This window comes from Mytilus edulis, chromosome 6, assembly GCF_963676685.1.
Source record: "Mytilus edulis chromosome 6, xbMytEdul2.2, whole genome shotgun sequence".
NCBI classification, from domain to species: Eukaryota; Metazoa; Mollusca; class Bivalvia; order Mytilida; family Mytilidae; genus Mytilus; species Mytilus edulis.
This window is the reverse complement of record NC_092349.1, coordinates 86,957,116-86,979,181: the sequence shown is the minus strand read 5'-3', so window position 1 is coordinate 86,979,181 and position 22,066 is coordinate 86,957,116. Positions and strand designations below refer to the sequence as shown.

The window sequence follows — 22,066 nt, the reverse complement described above, 5'->3', positions numbered from 1 at the left end:
TGATGAATCTCGTATAGACGTGTGTTTGGCGTAAATACAAAATTTCAATACTGGTATTGATGATGAGTTTATTCATATAGTGACAAGCAAATTTGTTTTATTGATAGATTGATAGTCGCATGGATATATACATGTACTCGAAATACACATTCATATTTGTCATTTAATATCATTCCTCGAATACATATCTTGTAACATTGAATCAAAATGTAGTAATACCAGTGTTCAAAAGTCATAAATCTATTTCGAGAAAATAAATCCGGGTTTTAGACTGAAATCGTATAACACTTTACTCTCTTCTTGTTTTTATTGGATTTCATTTCCTTAGCCATGCTGATTAATGTATTGAATAGCATTATTTGGATTAAAAAAATCCATCTTATTCACGTGGCCGGTAATGTACCCATTGTATAGCAACACAGCTAGTGTTCAGTATTAATGTTAGTTCTTGTTTATTCTCACCTTAAACCTGTACTAAATATATGTCACTGGTAATCATATGATATTTCTTAAATCTTCGTCATCCATTTAATAAGTACATCGTTCCTTAAATATACCCATCCTTCTAAAATAATTAATATATATATATACATGTACATGTATATATATTTTAAACAAATTCAGTAACGAATTTCAAACTGATTTTTTTTAAAACAAAACATTTTGCAAAGTCTATCGTAAATATTATTCAGTTTATTTTTTACCTATAATAAGGTTTATCAAAAGTGTAAAACTATTTTGTAAAACGATCCTCGGAGTTAATATTGTGACAATACAACAGTCATATAGTGACGACAGTTTAAATAAAGGCAAAAGTAGTACACCGCTGTTCAAAAGATATAAATCGATTGCGAGAAAACAAATCTGGGGTACAAAATAAAACAGAGGGAAACAAATAAACATCGTGGTTGTTTGTTTGTTTTGTGTGTATATATTTATTTCTAAGAGGATCTATATTTGTTATTTCCGTTTGCACTGTTTACATCAATTAATTATATATCTGTATGACAGGTACTACTATGTGTCAGCTTCCTAGCGACAAAGGCCCATGCAGAGCAGTGATACAACGTTACTTTTACAACCAGAAAAGTTCACAGTGTGAAACATTCGAATATGGCGGTTGTGCTGGAAATGCAAACAATTTTGAATCTCTTTCATCATGTCAGAGAACCTGTCCATAATGAGATGAGTGAGTGTATTTTTTATATCATAAAAGCCACAAGAACGCAGTTCATTCGAATGTTTGTTTCGAAACAATACAACTGAATGGCAACTTCCGTACATCACGGTTGTTTTTATTATAGTAAATTTACAAATGTAAATGCATGAATATCTGTTACAATATGTGTTCAGCAGCCATAACATTGAATATTGTTTGTAAATGAAATTATTCTTTTGCTCTCATGAACATGACGCAATGTTGTAGTTTAAGAGAGGACAATCAAGGTATATAAATAGAAGAAGGACAATGTTAAGCATTCGGAAAATAAGAAAACAAAATATTCGAAAGATGATACCCTAACAAAAATAAGTGATACAAAACTTAAAATTGAGCGATAAATACTATACAAAACATGGCTAAATTCGAGTTAAAGTAAAACAAAATATCCTCATATGTAAACATGTTTGCCCGCAAATAACAATGGACGGTTTAAAATAATTATGCTTAATTCCTATGATGTTTGAACTACTTAGGAATAAGTGCACTGTTTTAATTAAAATAAATCGCAAGTCATTGAAATAAACACTATTTTTAGTTAGGGAAAATCTGCTGATATTCTTTTCCTTTATTTCAGATTCCAGAAAGACTGCATATTAACAAATAGAAATTCAAATTTACATCTTTGAAATGTACATTGCATTAAACTATTGTTGAATATTATCTTAAACAAAGTGTTGTTCTCATTGCTTTATCAAAAGTTGCTAAGACAGGGCTATAAACCAATCAAATTAAGGTCATCACTCAAGAAATTTTACGGTCGCCATCATAAGCTGATTGGCCATTATAACAAAAGTGTGTCAGAAATCATATCTGATATCCTTCCTCAGTCATAAGAACCTTCCATCATTACCGAACTGAACAAGGAAATAACACGACGGGTGCCGTAAACGGTGCAGGAAAGGCTTACCATTTCGGAGCACCTGATTTCACTCCCGGTTTTTAGTGGAGTTCGTGTTGTTTTTTAATTATTATTTATAACTGTTGATGTAAATGTCCATTGGTTTTGTGAGTCTTTGTTTACTCCTTGGTTTCGATTGCTATTGTATTGCCTCCATACATATGTAGAATATCGAAACATTACACAATGCAATGCATATTATCTAATGACATGGAGTCGACAATGAAACTATAAGTTAGGCCACACCAATTTAATTTCTTGTTCTACGGATTTTTGGACTCCAAAATTTGGGGCGAGCGAGCGATTTGAAAATTTTAATAAAAAAATATTTAATTTGCAAATTTTTGAGGCGACGCTTGAAAAGTGAAGGCGAGCGATTATAATTTTTTTTTGTAAACATAAAATAGTAGGTTTTGGCAATATTAAAGCTTAATTTCTCACTTGTACTTTGACATTTCTTTAATTTCTGAAGTATTTTTTCCCTGTTCACCAAGAAATAATTAAATCTGGTCTATGTATGTGTGACTGACAATGAGACAATTCTCCATCCAAGTCATAATCAGTTTGGGGACAACCCCTTAATGTTATAAATATCCCTTTTACATGTTTTATGAGGGATCAATATAAGTTATAATTAATAATATATGTGTTTGTACAAAAGGGCTCATATTTTCTCAAAAAACTATATATCTATCTGGTATTAAATGGTCAAAACATGTCCAAAAATTTTGTAATATTCCTGCATGGACTTGAACCATGTTAACACATTTACTTTAACAGTTTAATATTATTCAAAATAAGTGGACCCCTCTTTTAGAAAAAGTTGTTTAAAATATGATGCAACTCTCCTCTTTTTGAGTACAAAATTATAGGTTTTCAAAGGTTTTGCATAGAAGGACTATACAAATCCTTGGTATTTCTATTTTCTTTTCTACATCAGTAAAATGACCCCTTGTCTGAGGGAGGGTTGTTCTCAACCTGATAATAACAAACACAGGTCAAAGTACGGTCTTTTACACAGGGCTTTGATACAGACCAAACAGCAGGCTATAAAGGACCGCAAAATTAGTAGCGTACACAATTCGAACAGGAAAACCAACGATCTAATTTATATATCATGTATATCCAAACGGGGAAATACCAATGAACAACATCAACAAACGATAACTGCTGAACGACAGGCCCCTCAATCAATCAGGACGGGTGCATAAACATGCAGCGGCTATGGATAGTTTTGTTTCGACAGCATACAATATAATTGCAGTTGAAGGCAAATCCTTCAGAAGTTCTTTGTACTTTATTCTAACAACGAACATTTTTTGATAGGGAATATAAGTAAGGGGGAAAGTAACCAATTTTTTGTTCTTTACAGGTATTCCCGCTGATATAAATTTATATATCGAAGAACTCCCGCTTTAGATAAATAGGTTTCATGCTGAAACAAATATTCTCACAGATATTTACATTTTTATTTGTGGTGGGGTGCTTTTATGTTTAAAATCGTTATTTATACAGGTTAGAGCCGTTAGACTGTGATTTTAAAAACAAATGTTGATATCTTTTTATAATATTTACAAAAAAACGGTGCGGGAAATGGACATGATTACATTTCCGGATGCGGGAAGCGGGAATATAAAAAAAATAAAAAAATTCTGTCTTGAAAAAAATAGGTGCGGGCGGGTCCGTCGAACAAGGAATCAAATTGGTGTGGCCTTAAGTAAATATAAGTGATATTCATCGCCGCTTGCATAAACATACTAATATTCAGATACTGACCATAAAACCATAGTAATATGTTTATACAAGACAGCGTGTTGGTTTCACATTTTATATTTCTCATGAAGGGTTTTTCGATTGCCAGTCTTCTTAATTTTATGTACATTTATAGATATACAATTCATATATCTATCGATATTATTGGTGACCCTAGTAATTATTGACATATCAAATTATTGTCATGCCTCTTAAACAGCGAACGATGCATGTGTTCAATACAAAAGGAATGGAATATTTCCTGTAATGCGCAATTCAGCATATGTTTTCAATACATAGCTATCAAAGCTATGAATGGTCAGCAAGTCATGGCTTTGTGCATATGACAACAAAATAGCTGTTCTTCCAACGTGACTAAACATTGTTTAAAATCTACTATCTAGGATATGCTGGCTTATTCTGACCGTGGCGTCAAACTAGAGACGACGTCCCGAGTATTATCTGTACATTTTCTTTAAATAAAAAGTATAAAATGTAGTAATTACCGTACATGTGTTAGAATTACATGGATTATTCATCTAAAATGTACCTACTCATGATTACGTATTTTTTAAAGGTTATTATTGTACCAACCTATTCCCAAAAGAAAAATGTGTCTACCTATATGTCTTTTTTTTTAAATCTCAGAGTCTTTGGTCTTTGAATTTGTTGCATAATCTTGCAATATTCAATGGAGCAATGTGTTTTGGAGAAATGTTAAATCACTGTTAAAAATACAACATATGAAAGGCAAATGGATATGGATGAAAATGATTACCTGTATTCATGATCAGTGGCTTTGATATTTCAACACCATATGGTCTGTCAATTGGTTTGATATTAGTACATGTCTGGCAGTCGTTAAACAGTCTTTGCCTTTTTACACGGAGGTCAATGGTCAGTCATTGATAGTGTGTATTATAATTTTTATACATCGTCAAAAAGCAACATCAATAGATTCCAGATCATCTTGAATGACAGACGCTGAACAAACAGTAAAATATAATCCAGATTAAAGATACTGATACACCTTACCAAATATGTACGAATAAGATGAAATTATATGGTTAACATCTTTTACATTTGATATTAGCGCTCATATACATAGGCAAGTTATGTTATTTAAGGAAAACTGTAACTATTTATATGTATGAGTATTTCTTTTTTCTTCCGGAGACAAACGGAGAAAATCATTTTAAATGATTGATCATAATTTCACATTGGGAATATTTTAAATTATCCATTAAAAACTATGAAACTGTTCGTTGTCCTAAGCGCGTGTTAAATATTCATAATATGTTCCTGTAAATGAACAGTCAATGTGGTCTGCAGCTCATATCTGATTTGCCCCTCCGATATACAATTCCTCACAATTTATTAGTTCATTTTGTGAAAGTCGGCATAGTTCCACTAAAGAAGAATAGTTAAGATCTTAAGTATTGTTTTAGCAGTTTTTATTGTTTTTACTGTTGCTAACCTTAGGTATATTATTATTAATCACGCAATATTAATTTTACAAACATGTTTCACCCCACCACATTATGGATGTGTGTGCCTGTCTCCAGTCAGAATCATGTTATGTAGTGGTTGTCGTTTGTTTATGTGTAACATAGTTATCAAAGGTACCAGGATTATAATTTAGTACGCCAGACGCGCGTTTCGTCTACATAAGACTCATCAGTGACGCTCATATCAAAATATTTATAAGGCCAAACAGGTACAAAGTTGAAGAGCATTGAGGATTCAAAATTACAAAAAGTTGTGCCAAATGCGGCTAAGATATTCTATGCCTGGGATAAGAAAATCCTATCTTTTCGAAAAATTCAAAGTTTTGTAAACAGGAAATTTATAAAAATGACCACATTATTGATATTCATGTCAACACCAAAATGTTGACTACTGGGCTTGTAATACCCTCGGGGACGAAACGTTCGTTAGCAGTGGCATCGACCCAGTGGTGTAAATAGTTATCAAAGGTACCAGGATTATAACTTAGTACGCCAGACGTTTCGTCTACATAAGACTCATTAGTGACGCTCATATCTAAATATTTATAAAGCCAAACAAGTACAAAGTTGAAGACCATTGAGGATCCGAAATTCCAAAAAGTTGTTCTAAATACGGCTAATGTAAGTTATGCCTTGGATAAGAAAATCCTTAGTTTTTCGAATAATTCAAAGTTTTGTTAACAGGAAATTTATTTAAAAAAAAGACCACATCATTGATATTCATGTCAACACCGAAATGTTGACTACTGGGCTGGTGATATTTGTTTTTCGTTTATTTTTTGTACATGAATAAGGCCGTTAGTTTTCTCGTTTAATTGTTTTACATTTTCATTTCCGGGTCTTTTATAGCTATGCGCTATGGGCTTTGCTCATTGTTGAAGGCCGTACGGTGACCTATAGTTGTTAATTTTTGTGTCATTTGTTCTCTTTCGCAGAGTTGTCTCATTGGCAATAATACCCCATTATCTTTGTTATAGCCTTGTAACATGTATAAGGCGCCTGTCTTTTTAAGTTAAATTCGTAGTGAAGCGTCGATATTTGACTTTTAGTTTTTTTTTACATGGAGTAGCTACTTAAATTGCAGTTTTTCACTAAATAGAAAATATTTTTCTATTGACCAACTTTGCACTAAACAACATCTATACATTATATGTCTTTTTTTTTGTATTGTAAACGTTTTCATGTTATACATAAACAAAGCAGATGTTAATAATATGTAAAGAAATTATTTTGGATAGAACAAGGAAGAGGGTCTCAGAGGAAAACAAGCAGCATTGTTTTGATTGGCTAGATTTAAAAAGAGGTACAAAATGTACTGTGAATTATATTTTCCAGTTAAATCTATCAAATTTAATCTTAACAAATAAGAACCATTCCTTTACTAAAATAGAAGTGAATATTCTAAAATGAAAATATCCGGGATATTTCTATGCCACTGTGATGTATTTGTATCATACAACAAGCGTGACGATAATTTCTATACTTTTATATATGCCTGTTTGTATTGATTTTATGTCGAATGAAATTAGCTGTTTGCTTCAAAATTATGAGCTATCTTTAGATACCTAAATCATTTATGAAATTTATGTAGCTAGTTTATGTATTTTGTACACTAGAGAGATAGAAAGAGATTTCGTATGAAATACAAACTTGCCATAGCAATTATATTTAATATGATTACAGGAGATTTTTGGAAACAGTTCATTGGTATTCCTTTTTATTAAGAAAACTGATTTGTACTCTAGCAGCGGGTACTGTCTACAATACATACACCGGTGACGTTGAAATCAACAAATATACATGTAAAATGGTCCGATAGGGTACGAATAGCATTTGTGTTCCCAAAATTCCGAAATTATTTGCCAAACCCATCTATGATATTGAGACAAGGAGTCATGGTATAATTGTCAATGAGACTACTAAAGTTCCAACGAATCGGATATAAACAATTATAGGCAATCGTAGGGTCTTCAACAACGATTACAAAAAACATACCGCTATAAAATGTTACGACATAAAAAACACTATGAAACAATGCAATTGGGAAGATTTAGGGGCTACTTTATAACAAAAACAAAACGAAAAACAAAATATGAAAGACATAAAACCAAGGACAAACATACATTTACTGGCTCTTGACTTTGAACAGGAACATGGCAATATAGTGGATTTTAATAAGTATGAAGGCGCCAAGTCTTACTTATTCAATGGGAAAAATCCCTAGAATTTCTAAAAAAAAATTAAATAGAGGTGTAAACTTAATTTGTAGTTAAGACCATTTCAAGGATAGTTCAGGTCAAGGTCAGGTTTTTAATCATCAAAAATATATCTTTAAAAAGTAATTATGATAATTAATGGAGTATTACAGTACAAACTGCATAACCTTATTCCTAGATAAATGTTCTAACTTACAATACTATATCGTCTGTTTAATATTTTTTTTTATTAAGAGTGATTTAAGTAATTAAAACTATCTAAATTAAACTTTATATAAAAGCTAAAGAAGAGGCGGTATGTCTGCCAATAACATTATAGGTAAACGTGAGGCCTTCGACACGGACCCTTGGTTCACACCAAACAGCAAACTATACAGGGCTCAAATAATGACTAGAGTAAAACCATTCAAACAGGAAATGCAACGGTCCTATCTATATAAAAAAAGAGAATTTTAAAAACACTTATGATTGCACAAACAAACGACAATAACTGAATATCATGTTCCTGACTAAAGGCAGTTGCAATCATAAATTAACTACAATACCCTTTCTTTTCACGAATGTGACCTACCGAATTAGACTATTTACCGGATTTATAACAAAATAAGCAACACGACGGGTGCTACATGTGGAGCAGGATCTGCTTACTTTTCCGGAGCACCTGATATTACCCCCAGTTTTTGGTGGGGTTCGTGTTGCATATTCTTTAGTTTTCTATGTTGTGTCTTGGGTACTATAATTTGTCTGTTTATAGTATCATTTTTCTAGCCATGGTGTTGTCAGTTTATTATCAATCTATGACTGCAATTTCAACGTTCTGTATGTAATGTTTTAGGTTTATATGTATTATATTGTTCTCTGATAAGTACCCTTGTCTTTTTATTAAAGTGTCCTTTCAATGTAAATTGTTCATTTCATATTTAAAGCATGTATACAATGCACGGAATGACTGCCATACAAAATTAAAGGGCCCGGTATGTGAACACATGCAGAGGTCAACTTTTAAATGCTAAGTTTCTGTTGAAAAACTAGACAGTTATTCCCATTTACCCACTATTTTTTTAACTATAATCCAGAGTATTCTATTTAGGAAAATTTACAGATACAGATAGTCATGTTTTTCATGAAACAAATTAAGCTGAGAACGAGACGTACAAGAAATGTTAAAGTGGGGTTGTGATAGAAAACTGCACATGTGGATCTTAACTTGTAAAAAACGTTGAATCAGTAATTATATATCACGTAGTTGTTTACCGTGTTTTTAAACATAAAATAGAGGCCCCATTCTATCATGCAGTTTTCTGCCAAAATAGTAAAAAAAGGTGGTTTGTTTTTTGTTTTTTGTTTTTTTGTATTTTTTTTTTTTTATATCTTAGCGAATTCTTAGGGATGTTTAATTGACGATAAATTCTTTGACTTTTAGGAAAAAATTAACTAATGATGAACACTCTTTCATAAATTGTGAATATGGCAAATACACCTACACCTACGCGTTTAGACCTCCGCATGTTATGTTCTTAGTTTTACAAATATATACAGTTTATCGACAAATTGTTTTCCAAGTACCATCTGTAAATGTTGTGTGAAGCCAAAAAAAAATATGTTCTTGTTTAAATTTACATATATCTGCATAAACGAAACATAAAACTGAAATTGTAAAGTACAAGGAAGAGGGACTTTAAAGGAAAACATTACATACATGATTTAATTAACTGATATACAAAGAGGTATAAAACGATGTTTTGATTGATTAAAAATAGTTTTATCAACTTCATCAGGTGTTATTAAAGGAAAATATTTCTAAGAAATAGAGGCTAATAGAAAATGCAAGGTTCAGTGGTATTGTTATTGGTTTTTGTTGTGGTTGGAGCTCACTATTATGATAAAGGTAACGTCTATATTTATTTATGCCTTATTATCTTGTCTGATAACTATTTACACCATTGGGTCGATGCCACTCCTCTTGGACGTTTCGTCCCCGCGGGTATCATTAGCCCGGTAATCAACACTTCGGTGTTGACATGAATATCAAATATCTGGTCATTTTATAAATTTCCTGTTACAAAACATTGAATTTTTCGAAAAACCAAGGATTTTCTTATCCCAGTTACAAATTACCTTAGCTGTATTTTGAAATTTTTTTTTGGAATTTTGGGTTCTCAATGCTCTTTAACTTTGTACTTGTTTGGCTTTGCAAATATTTTGATCTGAGCGTCACTGGTGAGTCTTATGTAGATGACGCGTCATAACCCTGGTACCTTTGATAACTATTCATATCAAATAAGTATATATTTGTTTGCATTGGAATCGAAAATTTATTTTAAAATTAAACATACATTGTATTTATGGATGCAGCTTTAACACAAAAAATGTACCGGCAAAAGGATAAACACTTTAATTGGGATAAAACTGTATCACTACAATACAAATTATAACATGGAATATCATTAGTTACAACTATATATATATAATTATATATATAAAACGTCTGAATAATAGTCAACGATTTTCCCCACGCGAGCGCTGGATCGTTACGAGTAACGATATATATACATGTACACAATAAATAAATTATATAAACACCTAAAAAAATGTTCGGTATAAAGGTGTTGGCTACTCTGTTAAAAAAAATACAAGCTTTTTAAAAGACTGTTATCAATTGATAGTTATATATACAGTATATAAATAAAGAAACTAAAAAAGTTGAAAAACATTGAGATCCGTGTGCTCGTTTTCGAGACATAAGCCATTGAAAATTTGGCGGGAAACAATTCTCTCTAGATTTTTCCTATATTTAACATTGGCACCTTACCTGTCTCAAAAACAATGTAAGAACAGCAAGAATTTTATAAAATTTTGAAATATGGATTTCTAAATTACATGTAATAAAATTATGAAAAATGGTAGGGGTTAGTGTGCAAAATTGTTTAACGACAATACATGGCTTAAACCAAAGGATTCCGTAAATCTTGCAAAAAAAAAACCAAAAAACGGAGGAGCAAACATTATTAAGAAAGACAGTCTAATAAATATTTTGTATACAATTTATATAAACAAAACCATACACCATGTACTGTATCATTTTGTGTTAATGATTTCAGATAAAACACCTAGTTGTAAGTTTCCATGTCCATGGAGAGGGAAAACCTTCGATCTCTGGGAAATTGGGAAATCAAAATCTGAGTACTATGCAAAGTTTTCGAAGGATGGAAGGAGAATCACGTGGTCATTTGGTACAACATCTGAGTGTTATCAGATATTAGACGGATTTCTAGTGATAAGGTAAATACTAAGGTCGTGTTCCAGTTTCAACTTAAAACAAATAAAGAAAGATTAACAAACGTTAATGTAGGATTTAAGAAAAAAACATTTACATAAATCAATAACAAGTGTGTTAAGGAAAACATTCTTAAATCTACTTATTAATTCTCATTGAAATGAGTAACTGGTGCAAAAAGACAGTTTTTCTTTTATTTCAAATAATTTGTTTTTTATAATTGAGATTTCTCGTCCTTTATAGAACAAAAGGAGAAGACAACTGGGCTTGTTTTAAGATACAGTATGACAAAACCAAACGTCCGACAACTTTTAGACTTCACAATGGATGTAAGTTTAAGACCATTTGTAACACAAAACCAATAAACATTTGTAGTTGAAGTTTATATTCACTTCAACAAGACAGCAACACAACAATAAAAGATAGATGTAGGAATACAAGTCTTGGAAACTAATGACGATTCACTATTCTTTACCTCATACCATTGTGTAATTTCGTGCTAATAGAAATTTGAATGCTCAACAAAATACATCTATGTTTGTTCGCAGACTTTAGCAAACCACAAATCACATATTTACGAGTAACAACGGTTTCTCTACCCATGAAAATTACATCCAGACTTTAGAAATCGTTTAGGTTTTCAAATGATTGAATAAAAGTTACAAAAACCAAAACGAAAAACGTAAACAAACTATATATGACAACTAAAGACATAGTTCATAACTTAGAGAGAAGTAAACGTTAAGTGACAACATCTAAAACAGTTTTGAGAACTAATTGAGACTGCAACAACTTATTTTCTCAATTGAAAACAAATCATTTTTCACTTGTTTTATGTCATGACCTTTTGAAGCATACTATACGGTACGGATTTACCCCATTGTTAATAACAACATGGTAGCCTATAAGCCGTTGTACTTCATCTGAATGTTGTTGGATGGATGTTTTATTGGCAGTCATACCACATCTTCTTCATAATTTATATATGACATACAGAAATGATCAACTTACTTATTCTTAGTTTCGGATAAAAAAAAGTAATATCCCGATAACGTGCCAATATTTATTTCATTGTAGTAACCGGAGATTTTCCAGGTAAAAAAGACGCGTTTAAAATTTGCGAAGTCTGTGCATATCCAGGCAAGAACTTTTTCACAGCTATAGGCAAGTACAAGAATCGTGTAATTTTAGATATTTAATATGTGACCTCGACATGCATCTGAACTATAATAGTTTATTGTACAGGTTGTAATAACGACCTATATCATTGATAAGGGGCAACATACTGCCCTCAAAATTTGAAATTAAACAAATGTCTCTAACAAGAATTGTAAATTTGATACAACTCATTTAAAAGCCAATAACTCAGATGCAAGACATATTTTTAAATACTAGCATACCGAGTGTTCTTTTGATCTATACATCTAGTTGTAAACATTGTTTCCAGGATCTAAATTTGATCATCTTAATCATTGAAAGAGTCTGCATAAACTTTTTTAAACATTGTGATTAGTTTGGTGTATGGTACTATATTTTATGTATCTGTACGATATATGTATGATATTTTGTAGCACGTGGATCCCATTCGTACAGTAAGTTGTTTAATTGTACGGAACCATTTTTGGTTAAAAAACATTGATGTGCAAATTACATAACTCTCCGTTAAGAAAATACAGTTTATCGTTTTTCAAAAGCTACTTTGTTTTTTCCTTCTATATAATAATAGGACCAAAAAAATGATAAACGAATGAATCGCTCATACAGAATGTGTTTATGGAAAATGATAATCAAAACTTTTTTTAAAGATTCCATCATGTAACAAGAGCTTGCCCCACTCGTGTATGTTTTCATATCATTATTTTACTTTAAACCGTACTATTCATGGTTATCGCATATGAATATACCCAAATTGAAATGCCATTAGTTACGAGTGTGTGTGAACAGCATGGTCAATTTCACTACAATCTATAATCAAATAAATCAAGAAAGCACATTTAAGGTAAAGTTATAGTAAATTGGCTATGTCGAAGATATTTAAAAAAAATATGCAAATAACCTTGACTCATATAATCATATTACATCAATAGAAAGGAAATGAGGTTATCAGCAACATATACTTTTAAAGAAAAAACGTTGTGTTTAAAAATGGAGATTTGATGATATTTTAGAAGAAAAAAAAAGACACATTTTCCTTGTTAACCTTCTTGAAAAAATTCAATCAATAATATTTAAAACAATCAAAGATATTTATGCAATTTTTTTTTCGATTTTCTGTTTCCATTTGAAAGTGAAACTAGCCAAAGTAGTATGCAAATTTTCGTAAAATCTGTGACTTACCTGATATACTGTTACTTGACCTTATATAAGATAAGATAGTCAATATAAGACCATTTATCCCTTATAAATAATAACTTGATGTGAGTCTCGAAAAATGATTTACTCTGACATATTCATATCAAAGTGCAATACTTTAACTGGTGGCCGAATCTCTAAGTATATAAGTTAGCATTAAAAGAAAGATATATACATAATTATATATTGATATTCATGTTACAATGTGATACGATCAAATATCATTAATATATCAATGGTCTCCACTTATATTTTATTTAGTTTAATATTGTGCACTAATTATTATCCGATATATGATTCTTGGTTTTGTTTGTTTTAGGATATGCCTATCGACGTCGTAAGTTGTCTGACACTATATGGAAACTATAATGGTGTACAAATCTGTAATGTTCAATTGAAGTACATATATTCCTACATTCATTCATCAAATTCGAAATATTTTGATACGTTTGAGTCAAGTTCTAATTTGGCCCTATTTTGTACCTTATTGGATCCCCTCATTACAAAATAAATTCACAAGAGCTTGTATCCACGAGTGCTAAACAGCAAGATTATCTCCAAGAATCCTATCAAAGACTAATATTGTGCCATTTGTTATATACTAGTAATTCATGTAGTTTTGTGCTTGGTAGGACGTTACTCCACATAAACTAATTTACCATCATGACGATTGATCAATCAGCAGTATTATGTTTCCACCCTAAACTAACCAAACTAACTTTAAAGAACTACTTTGTTTAAACATTTCACTAGATATTCAACAAACGAGTTCATAGTGGCCGATACTCAATTCAAGAAGCAGTTTAAAGAAAGTTACAGTACCGGTGCAATGGAAATGATGTAAAACTGAAAAAGAAAACAGGAAGTTTTAGCTGAGTGGATTGGTTCTTGACTTTGTACAATCACATACTATTTTGTCTTAAAAGGCTTCACATTTTTGTCTTAAAAGGCTTCACATTTTTGTCTTAAAAGGCTTCACATTTTTGTCTTAAAAGGCTTCACAATTCAAGAAGCAGTTTAAAAAAAAGTTACAGTATCGGTGCAATGGAAATGATAAATTTGTAAAACTGAAAAAGAAAACAGGAAGTTTTAGCTGAGTGGATTGGTTCTTGACTTTGTACAATCACATACTATTTTGTCTTAAAAGGCTTCACATTTTCTTCACATTTTCTATTTGATCTTTACTCTTACTCGATATTTCATTGTAGCTATTTTCCATGTTTGTAATTTGAATTGTATGGTATACAGTCTCTCCGTCTACAGTTTCAAAACAGCATGATATGGAAATAAGCAAAATACGAGAAGCCGTGTTTATAATAAGTATGTGGGTCCATAGCGCGAACTTTATACCCGAGGAAGTGTATGGTTGATTATTTGAAGTGTTAGTTGCTATATAATATGTTTTGTATAAATTATCATTGCAGCACCCAAGCAATCACGCAAGTTTGGATGTAATATACCGAAAGGCTGTGAATGTTGCACACACCCAAATTGTGGACAGTGTCGTAAATGTAAAGACAACGGAAGTATAAACAATGCTTGTTAATCATCTTGAAACTTCTTCGAGTTTGAAAGCAAAGATGTATAACACGTATACGAATATAAAGAAAAATTGATAACGTTTCCGTGTTTTTATTATCTATTCTTTAACAAGACGTTCATGATTAGCTGCGATGAAATGTTTTTTGAAAGGACGAACGTTTTGTCCATTTACTTGTTCTATAATCATAAGTCTGTTCAAGGTTTCTTTGAAAGTTCAACTCAAGATGATAAACAGGATCTTCCTTCGCTGTTTTGGTAACATAAAGTACGTAGTGCCCTTAAAATAACTGGGTCGTCTAAGCAGTCTACGAAACATATTTCTTGATTTTTAATAAAACATCTTATCTTAGCTGGGCGTCTAAAGTTTTGATGACAATATCAAATCAAGGTGGTATGATTCAGATGTAGATGCTCAAATTTCATGGGATCCTGAGTATATACAATCAAAATATCTTTGCTTTTATTATTTCTTAACCACTCGAAATGTTTATCCTTTAACCAAGTATTCCTCCATTGCAAATATTAAGAATTAAGTATGAAGTATCGACAAAGACACAATTTGCCTGTATTTGGAAGGTATAAATCGTACTTTGGGAAAATCAACTCCAAAGTTATGGATTGTTTGATCTATTATATATTTGTTAAGTTTTGGACACGTTTTTTGTTGTGTATTGAACTATCGTTATTCCAATGTTAACCATCTGTGCTCCTCTTCTTGCTGACTAGTTCCTTCTAATCATGCATATTAGGCTGACTTGATACAATAGCTTTTTGAAGCTAGCATTATCCTTTAACTTTATGTACCGTTATATGCATCTTATTATTTCACTAAATAGTTCAAAGATAACTTAAGTGAATATATGTATTGGACACATCTACCCCATTGATGGAAAAAAATACAACCGATAGAGTTCATTCTGCATCATATCTTAAACTATGTCTAGACATGCACAATGAGGTTCGGTTGAGAACAAACCTTTATTTAAAAGAGATGACGGCAGCTTCCCTATTTTGATCTTTCATTGACGTGTAGCAAAATTACAGCAGTGCCTGCACACGGGGTATATATCTTCCCGTCGAAACTCTTACGTTCAAGGTCACGAGTTGACTGATGCATATATGTTATAGACTATCCGATGACGAGAGTTATGTACACATTTTCATATGATAATCCCGTCTTATTATCCTCGATTGTGACCTACCACATAAAAATGATCACCGGATGTTTTTTGGGGTGAGAAACCCATCGTATGCCGCATTTGGAGCAATGTCAACCTACCATTCCAAAAAACTTGTGATAACCCCCATTGATTGGTTGGGTTCGTCTAGGTCAGTCTTTAGTCTAATACGTTGATTGGTTGGTACTGGTATGAGCCCTTTTTACCATGTGTTTTAATTATATATTTTTCGATATACGACTTTAGATGTTCTTTTGATAAATAATGCCTCTATTTTGAAGCTAGTTAACCTCAACCAAAAATTGTCAAATGGTAAGAAACGTCTTCATTTGACTGTAAAACTATAAACTAGAGACTACGCAACACGAATCACATCCACAACATGTATATAAGTGATTGTTATAGATTCTCCATATATTCAACTTTGGTCGTTAAGACTAGCAAGGCTTAGATTTATTACTCGTCCAGCAGTTGAAGGCATAAAACTTTGCTCAGTGCTCGGAGCACAAAAATCATGCTCGAAACATGAAATCCAGCAATTTGATTGGTTGATTTTCGAGTCTGAGTACAAAAATCATGCTCGAAAGTTTTATGACCGTGAAGCCAGATTTTCGTCGATTCATTATATTTGTTTGTATTCTTATATATAAGAAGTATTGGCAAATCTCAATTATGGTAATCAACTGATTCAACAGTCAGGTGGTCTACTGATTCCGACCATCTAACTATCTCATACCAAATTGCTAGCAAGCAGTTATAGTAACCCCCTTCCTAAATTGGTACCATAAGGTAACTCAATTTTAAAATCCAATGATACCTTTTTGGATTCGAATATTGAGTTGCCTTGGGTATAATGAAAAGAGAGGATACCTCGATATAATACATTCATCAACTAATTGTCATTAGATTTATGAAAGTATTTAGAATCGAATATATGAGGCCATTCATTAACTGATCCAGGTACAAGTGTTTGATAATATTTTTGTACAAGAATTTATAGAGATTGCTAAATGTTTGGTTTATAATATAGACCGTTAATTCAAGTTGAATAAAGAACAAAGTGAGAAATAAATAAGAAAGTGATTAAGGCGGATGCAAGACGGAAACTTATACAAGAAATCAATTTTGATTTTAAACGGTCATTTCCACCTGAACTGCTTTTATAGACACCAAAACAAGACGAAATATATTCAGCACATTGTAAAAGTATAATTTTGACGACCGTACAATTTTTGAGTGAGGGGGACATATGGAACGCCACAGCTGTCTTATGTGGAACTCTGATATCAAATTATGTTGTTCTATTATTAATTGATGATAGTTTTTCTTTACATAATATGGTTTTGACATTACGTAATGATGTTTTGATATAACTTAATATGGAATAGTCATTGCATAATAATATTTCGATATTATATGATATGGTTTCGTATTGACTTGATATAGTTTGTCATTACTTAATATGGTTCTGTCATTACTCGATGTGGTTTCACCATGATTTAATGTGGTTATGTCATTAAGCCAAATGGTTTGAACATTACTTGATGTGTATGTGACATAACGTAATGCAGTTGTTTCATTACATGATGTGGTTTTGTTATTTCGTAATAATGATTTGTCAATTCTTTATATGGCTTTAACATTGCGTAATGATGTTTTGAAATTTGACGATTTTACACTACATGATGTGTTTGTTTCATTATTTGATGTGGTCATGTCATTCTTTGATGTGGCTATCCCATAACTACTACGGGGTAAAACCACGTGACCATTTTATGTAACGAATTTATCTTACCGACTATCTTAAGTGTGCAATTTAGACTAGTGACCTATCAAAATAAGCAAGTCTTCAATACTATTGGCATTAATAAAATACTTCCATTGATCCTACAAAGACAGATGCCAGCAATAACAACTTAATAGGTTTAAATGTGTTTTATGAATTTATTTCAATCTTAATCATCAATTTCTTCGTCTGTAGTAACCTATAAGAAATTTCTCAGTACCGTTTTGTTTTTATAAAGGAACGCAACACCACTACTAACCGTGTATGAAATAAGCCCCGCCTTCCTTCTTACCTAATATGGAATATACACCGTCTCCACGCGGACGTTATTAACTAATCATATTCCTAGAAATGTATAGGAGGTAAAATAAAGTACGTGTCTTAGCCTTTGCAAGGAGAGGTAACATTTCAAAAGAGAGGCAAAAGACACCAAAGGACTAATCAAACCCAAAGGTCGAAAACAAACCGAGACAGCCATAACGAAAAACCGACGAGAAGACAAACAGCAGTCAACAAAACATAGAAAACTAAAAACTCAGCAACACGTAACCCAACAAAACCTGGGAAGATCTCAGGTGTTCCGGAAAGGAAGAACATCCTGCAATGTTGGCACCGGCGGATTTTTCAAATATGAAAGTAATTGTGCAAATTCAGCAAACTCTGATTAAACGATGCATTTGTTTCTGCTTCTGTGACGTCTGGGGGCTCGAGGGTCTAAATCAACTTTTTTTATTTAATATAGGATTTCGCTATATTTTTCTATAAACTTTATGAACTTTATCTTAATATACTTAATAGAAAAATAAAATAAAAAATGGGGTCACCGTTCATGTACGCTCACAATCTGCCTAATGAACATGTCCGATATCATCTGTATACATGTATTCCATAACGGTCAACCAACTCATGGTGGCTTCCGTAAAATTTAAGAAGTGATCATGATTTAAACTTCACCATTTGGAACTCTCGGTTTAAAATTGAAAAAGGTCACAAATGTCTCCTTGCTTTATATTTAACACTTCTCTCAACAAGCCAAAATTGTAATGATTTACAATAAAGAGAAACTACCATCCTCCACACACATGGCCAAGAAAACACTGATATATAATTTCCTATTCAGATGAATTAATAATTAGAAGAAAAAAAGTTCTAAGGTTCATGTTTTAACTTTTTTTTAAGCAACTTGTTCTATTATTTACAAGTGAATGTGCTAAGAGTAGTCGGGACCACTCTTACAAAAAATATCAAGTGAAGCTATTGCGAATTGTTCTTGGTACAAACCCTTAGTTGCTAAGTTTGTTTTAAGAACACTTAATAACTGACCAAAATTTAAGAATGATTTTGTGTTACCGGAATTAGTAAGATCGCTTTAAGGTAGACGTAAGAATCGTTCTTATATCATGCACTTTTTCAAAACATTAAGGGCTGTCAATCATTTTAAGATAGGTCTGAGGTTGGGTCTTGTTACATTCTTAAATCTTAAGACACCCTTTAGACGTTCGTAAGACATAAGAATGCTTCTTGTTACCGGCCCAAGGTTAACAAATAATGCTAGACACAAGGACGTCTCACACAGGTTCCCATAATTTGAAACATTATCATTGCATAAAGAAATTATATCATTGTACTGTTTTAACAAGGGAATTTAAATTTTGTTACATTTCTACTCCGCGCATTGTTAAAACAGACGATTTAAAGCCTGCGACTTTTTTTAATTTTTACTTTCATTGTAATGTTGAATATGTAGAAAAGGTAACTGACATTGTGAATGTTTTTAATAAACTAATAATTATATACACATACATTTGTTCTAACATTTGTATAATGACTTGGTACATGTATCAGGGTATATTTGATATATTTATTTCCAACGATTCGCTGCATTTGGTTTCCCAGTATAGTCAAGATAGTTACTTTTATCCAGTTAAAACGAACTTTTAAACGTTATCATTATAGATAACATGGTGTACCTTAACTCGTCTGCAATTATTATGTCACTACAATTTAATTATAAGTAATCGAATATATATATAAAATATTTTTTCTTCATAAGAAAGTAACTACATTGCCTAAACTATATATCAAGCGTATATATTATACATATCAACCGGGAAATGTGTCATAAAAACAACAGCTTTTTGCCGTCAATGGTTACACTCCAGACTGAATGTTCATGTTGTTCCTGAATCGTTGAAAGTATAGAATTGTGTTTTGTTTTGTTGAATTAATGTTTCTGATGACTAACACGTTTAGGCTTAGGTTGAAAAAACTTTACTGTGACCTCAGAGACTGCGATAATCCAAATTCCAAAACAAAAATATATAGCAGACTTTTGACTTTTGAGAGCTTTTCGACGAATATTTGAGACCTTGTGACAATATTTATTCAAATTATTGTTTATATTGAAATGTAGGTTGTAGTACCAGCATTTGACAGCTGAATGAGAATGATATCCAACTTTATAGATTTGATTTCCATTTATAGATCTTTATATAACTACTTAGTAAATCTACACAGTCATATGCATGTAGATATCCCATGAATTACGTATTACTGAATGAAAAAGTAGAGTCCAAACAATACAAGGGTTACGTAATACTTGCAGTGTAATCAGTGACCCAAAGATTAAAAGAACGCAAAAAGTATTTTGATTTTGTATAACGTTATCTGTATAAACAACTGTCAATTAGTGTATATTATTTTGTGTATTTAAGGAATGGCTATTAATGTTATAACATCAGGTAAATCACATTTAAATACATTTTCTGACTTTTCAATATATTATCAGTTAAAAATATTGAAATTTTGAACTTAAAGGTTTTTACCGAAGATAAGTATAGAAGATTTCTTCTGTCTGTTGTGTGTACAAACCTTAACATAATATTCCTAGCGTGTAGAAAATATATTTCAAAAAAGTATCTCGTCATTTAATAAAAAAATTACTAACGAATTTAAAAAAGCATAATCACTGTACTCTTCTAATTTACACTTGAAATAGGTGAATTCTCCTTCTTTAAGTTTCTAGCGATGCTTTAATTATAATGAAGATTATTCGCCGGGCGACATTTCAGAGGGGAATATGATACTCAGAGGTGAATATGAAGTTATGTTCGTCGTCACGTGTGAACGATTCAACCAATGAAATGTTGATTTCGCTATCAAAATCAATATGTAGGGGAATAATACTATTTATCGTGGCAGAGGATTCCAATCTATAATTGTACGTGGATAAAATGAATATTTATAACTGCCTTTAGATGTTTGTATTTGCCTTAATGAGTGGGGATTGCTATGTCTGGTTTCAAGAATTGTACCGAACTAAGATATTAAAGTACAATTACTTCACTCAATCTAAATCTTGGTCAGATTGTAAGTGCTTTGTAATTGACACGATTTAAGCATCAAAGATAAGACATTAATGGTTGAAATACGCATCTTGTAGAGTAAAATTGGTACCGTTAATGTTATTACTACCGTTGTGTCGATACATCTTGTTTTAATAAAATTACAGGTAGTTCTAGCGCATAAACTAGTCCTTTTGTTACCTAGTAAGCGCGTGTCAAGATTTGATGGCAATCCCATGAACAGTTACTTATTAACGTATGAATTGAATTATATTGGGTACAGCCTCTAGCCTTTGTTAGTATTGTATGATTTTTAGTTTCTTGTGTATAATTAAGAGTTTAGTATGACGTCCGTTATCACTAAACTAGTATAAATATTTGTGTAGGGGCCAGCTGAAAGACAACTCCGGGTGTGGGAGTTTCTCTCTGCATTGAAGACCCATTGGTGGACTTCGGCTGTTGTCTTCTCTGACATATTCCCCATTTCAATTCTCAATTTCATTTCTGTGTGTGCATCTTTGGTAACTTGACAATGAGACGCATGTCACAATGCATGCAAAACGGAGAAGTTTTTCCAGTACGAAACTTATTTCTTCTTGAATAGCTGATATTACGGTCCGTGTAACACTTATCAATTCAAAGTTAAAAAGTTTTAAAATATCAAAATTCCAAATTGTGTTAAAGTTTTGAAATTTTGAAATTTTAATCAAATAATTAAAATATTAAAATTATAAATATCGTTTATAAATTTGATAGTTTAGAAATTTGATCAAACTTTAAAAATACTAAACCCAACGTGCAATTTTGATGATTTCACTTTTTGAAAATTTGATTTTTTAAATTTTTGACTAAGGTATCAAAATAGAAAAGGGGCGAAAAGAGGGGTACTACTAAACTGCAAAACGAAATAAAAACTTTTTTTTTACGCTGAAATTGAGATATTAACAACTATAGGTTACCGTACGGCCTTCAACAATGAGCAAAGCCCATT

The 22,066-nt window shown here is 31.7% G+C and overlaps 2 protein-coding genes across 4 annotated transcripts in view; both read left to right on the top strand.

Moving 5' to 3' along the window:
• Nucleotides 1–9,327: 9,327 nt before the first annotated feature.
• Nucleotides 9,328–14,847, top strand: LOC139528776 (uncharacterized). Its single transcript, XM_071324979.1, has 7 exons — nucleotides 9,328–9,484; nucleotides 10,698–10,878; nucleotides 11,117–11,202; nucleotides 11,951–12,037; nucleotides 12,445–12,465; nucleotides 13,545–13,562; nucleotides 14,650–14,847. Exons 1-7 carry the CDS (start codon nucleotides 9,421–9,423, stop codon nucleotides 14,769–14,771), a joined length of 579 nt encoding a protein of 192 aa, XP_071181080.1. The 5' UTR covers nucleotides 9,328–9,420; the 3' UTR covers nucleotides 14,772–14,847.
• A 5,474-nt stretch (nucleotides 14,848–20,321) lies between these two features.
• LOC139528774 (uncharacterized) overlaps nucleotides 20,322–22,066 on the top strand; it is a 58,246-nt gene continuing 56,501 nt past the window's right edge. Inside the window, exon 1 of one of the 3 annotated variants that reach the window (XM_071324973.1) lies at nucleotides 20,322–20,472. In XM_071324973.1, coding sequence (XP_071181074.1) covers nucleotides 20,448–20,472 — 25 coding nt within the window. In that variant the 5' untranslated portion in view covers nucleotides 20,322–20,447. The remainder of the gene's footprint in view (nucleotides 20,473–22,066) is intronic. The other 2 variants (XM_071324974.1, XM_071324976.1) reach the window with 2 other exon arrangements.

What these genes read in the sequence shown, in the direction of transcription:
- LOC139528776 (XM_071324979.1), top strand. Translation starts at nt 9,421, where the DNA reads ATGCAAGGTTCAGTGGTATTGTTATTGGTTTTTGTTGTGGTTGGAGCT. An exon ending in GACGGATTTCTAGTGATAAG is followed by an intron (nt 10,879 to 11,116) that starts GTAAATACTAAG and finishes CGTCCTTTATAG; the next exon opens with AACAAAAGGAGAAGACAACT. An exon ending in TTTTAGACTTCACAATGGAT is followed by an intron (nt 11,203 to 11,950) that starts GTAAGTTTAAGA and finishes ATTTCATTGTAG; the next exon opens with TAACCGGAGATTTTCCAGGT.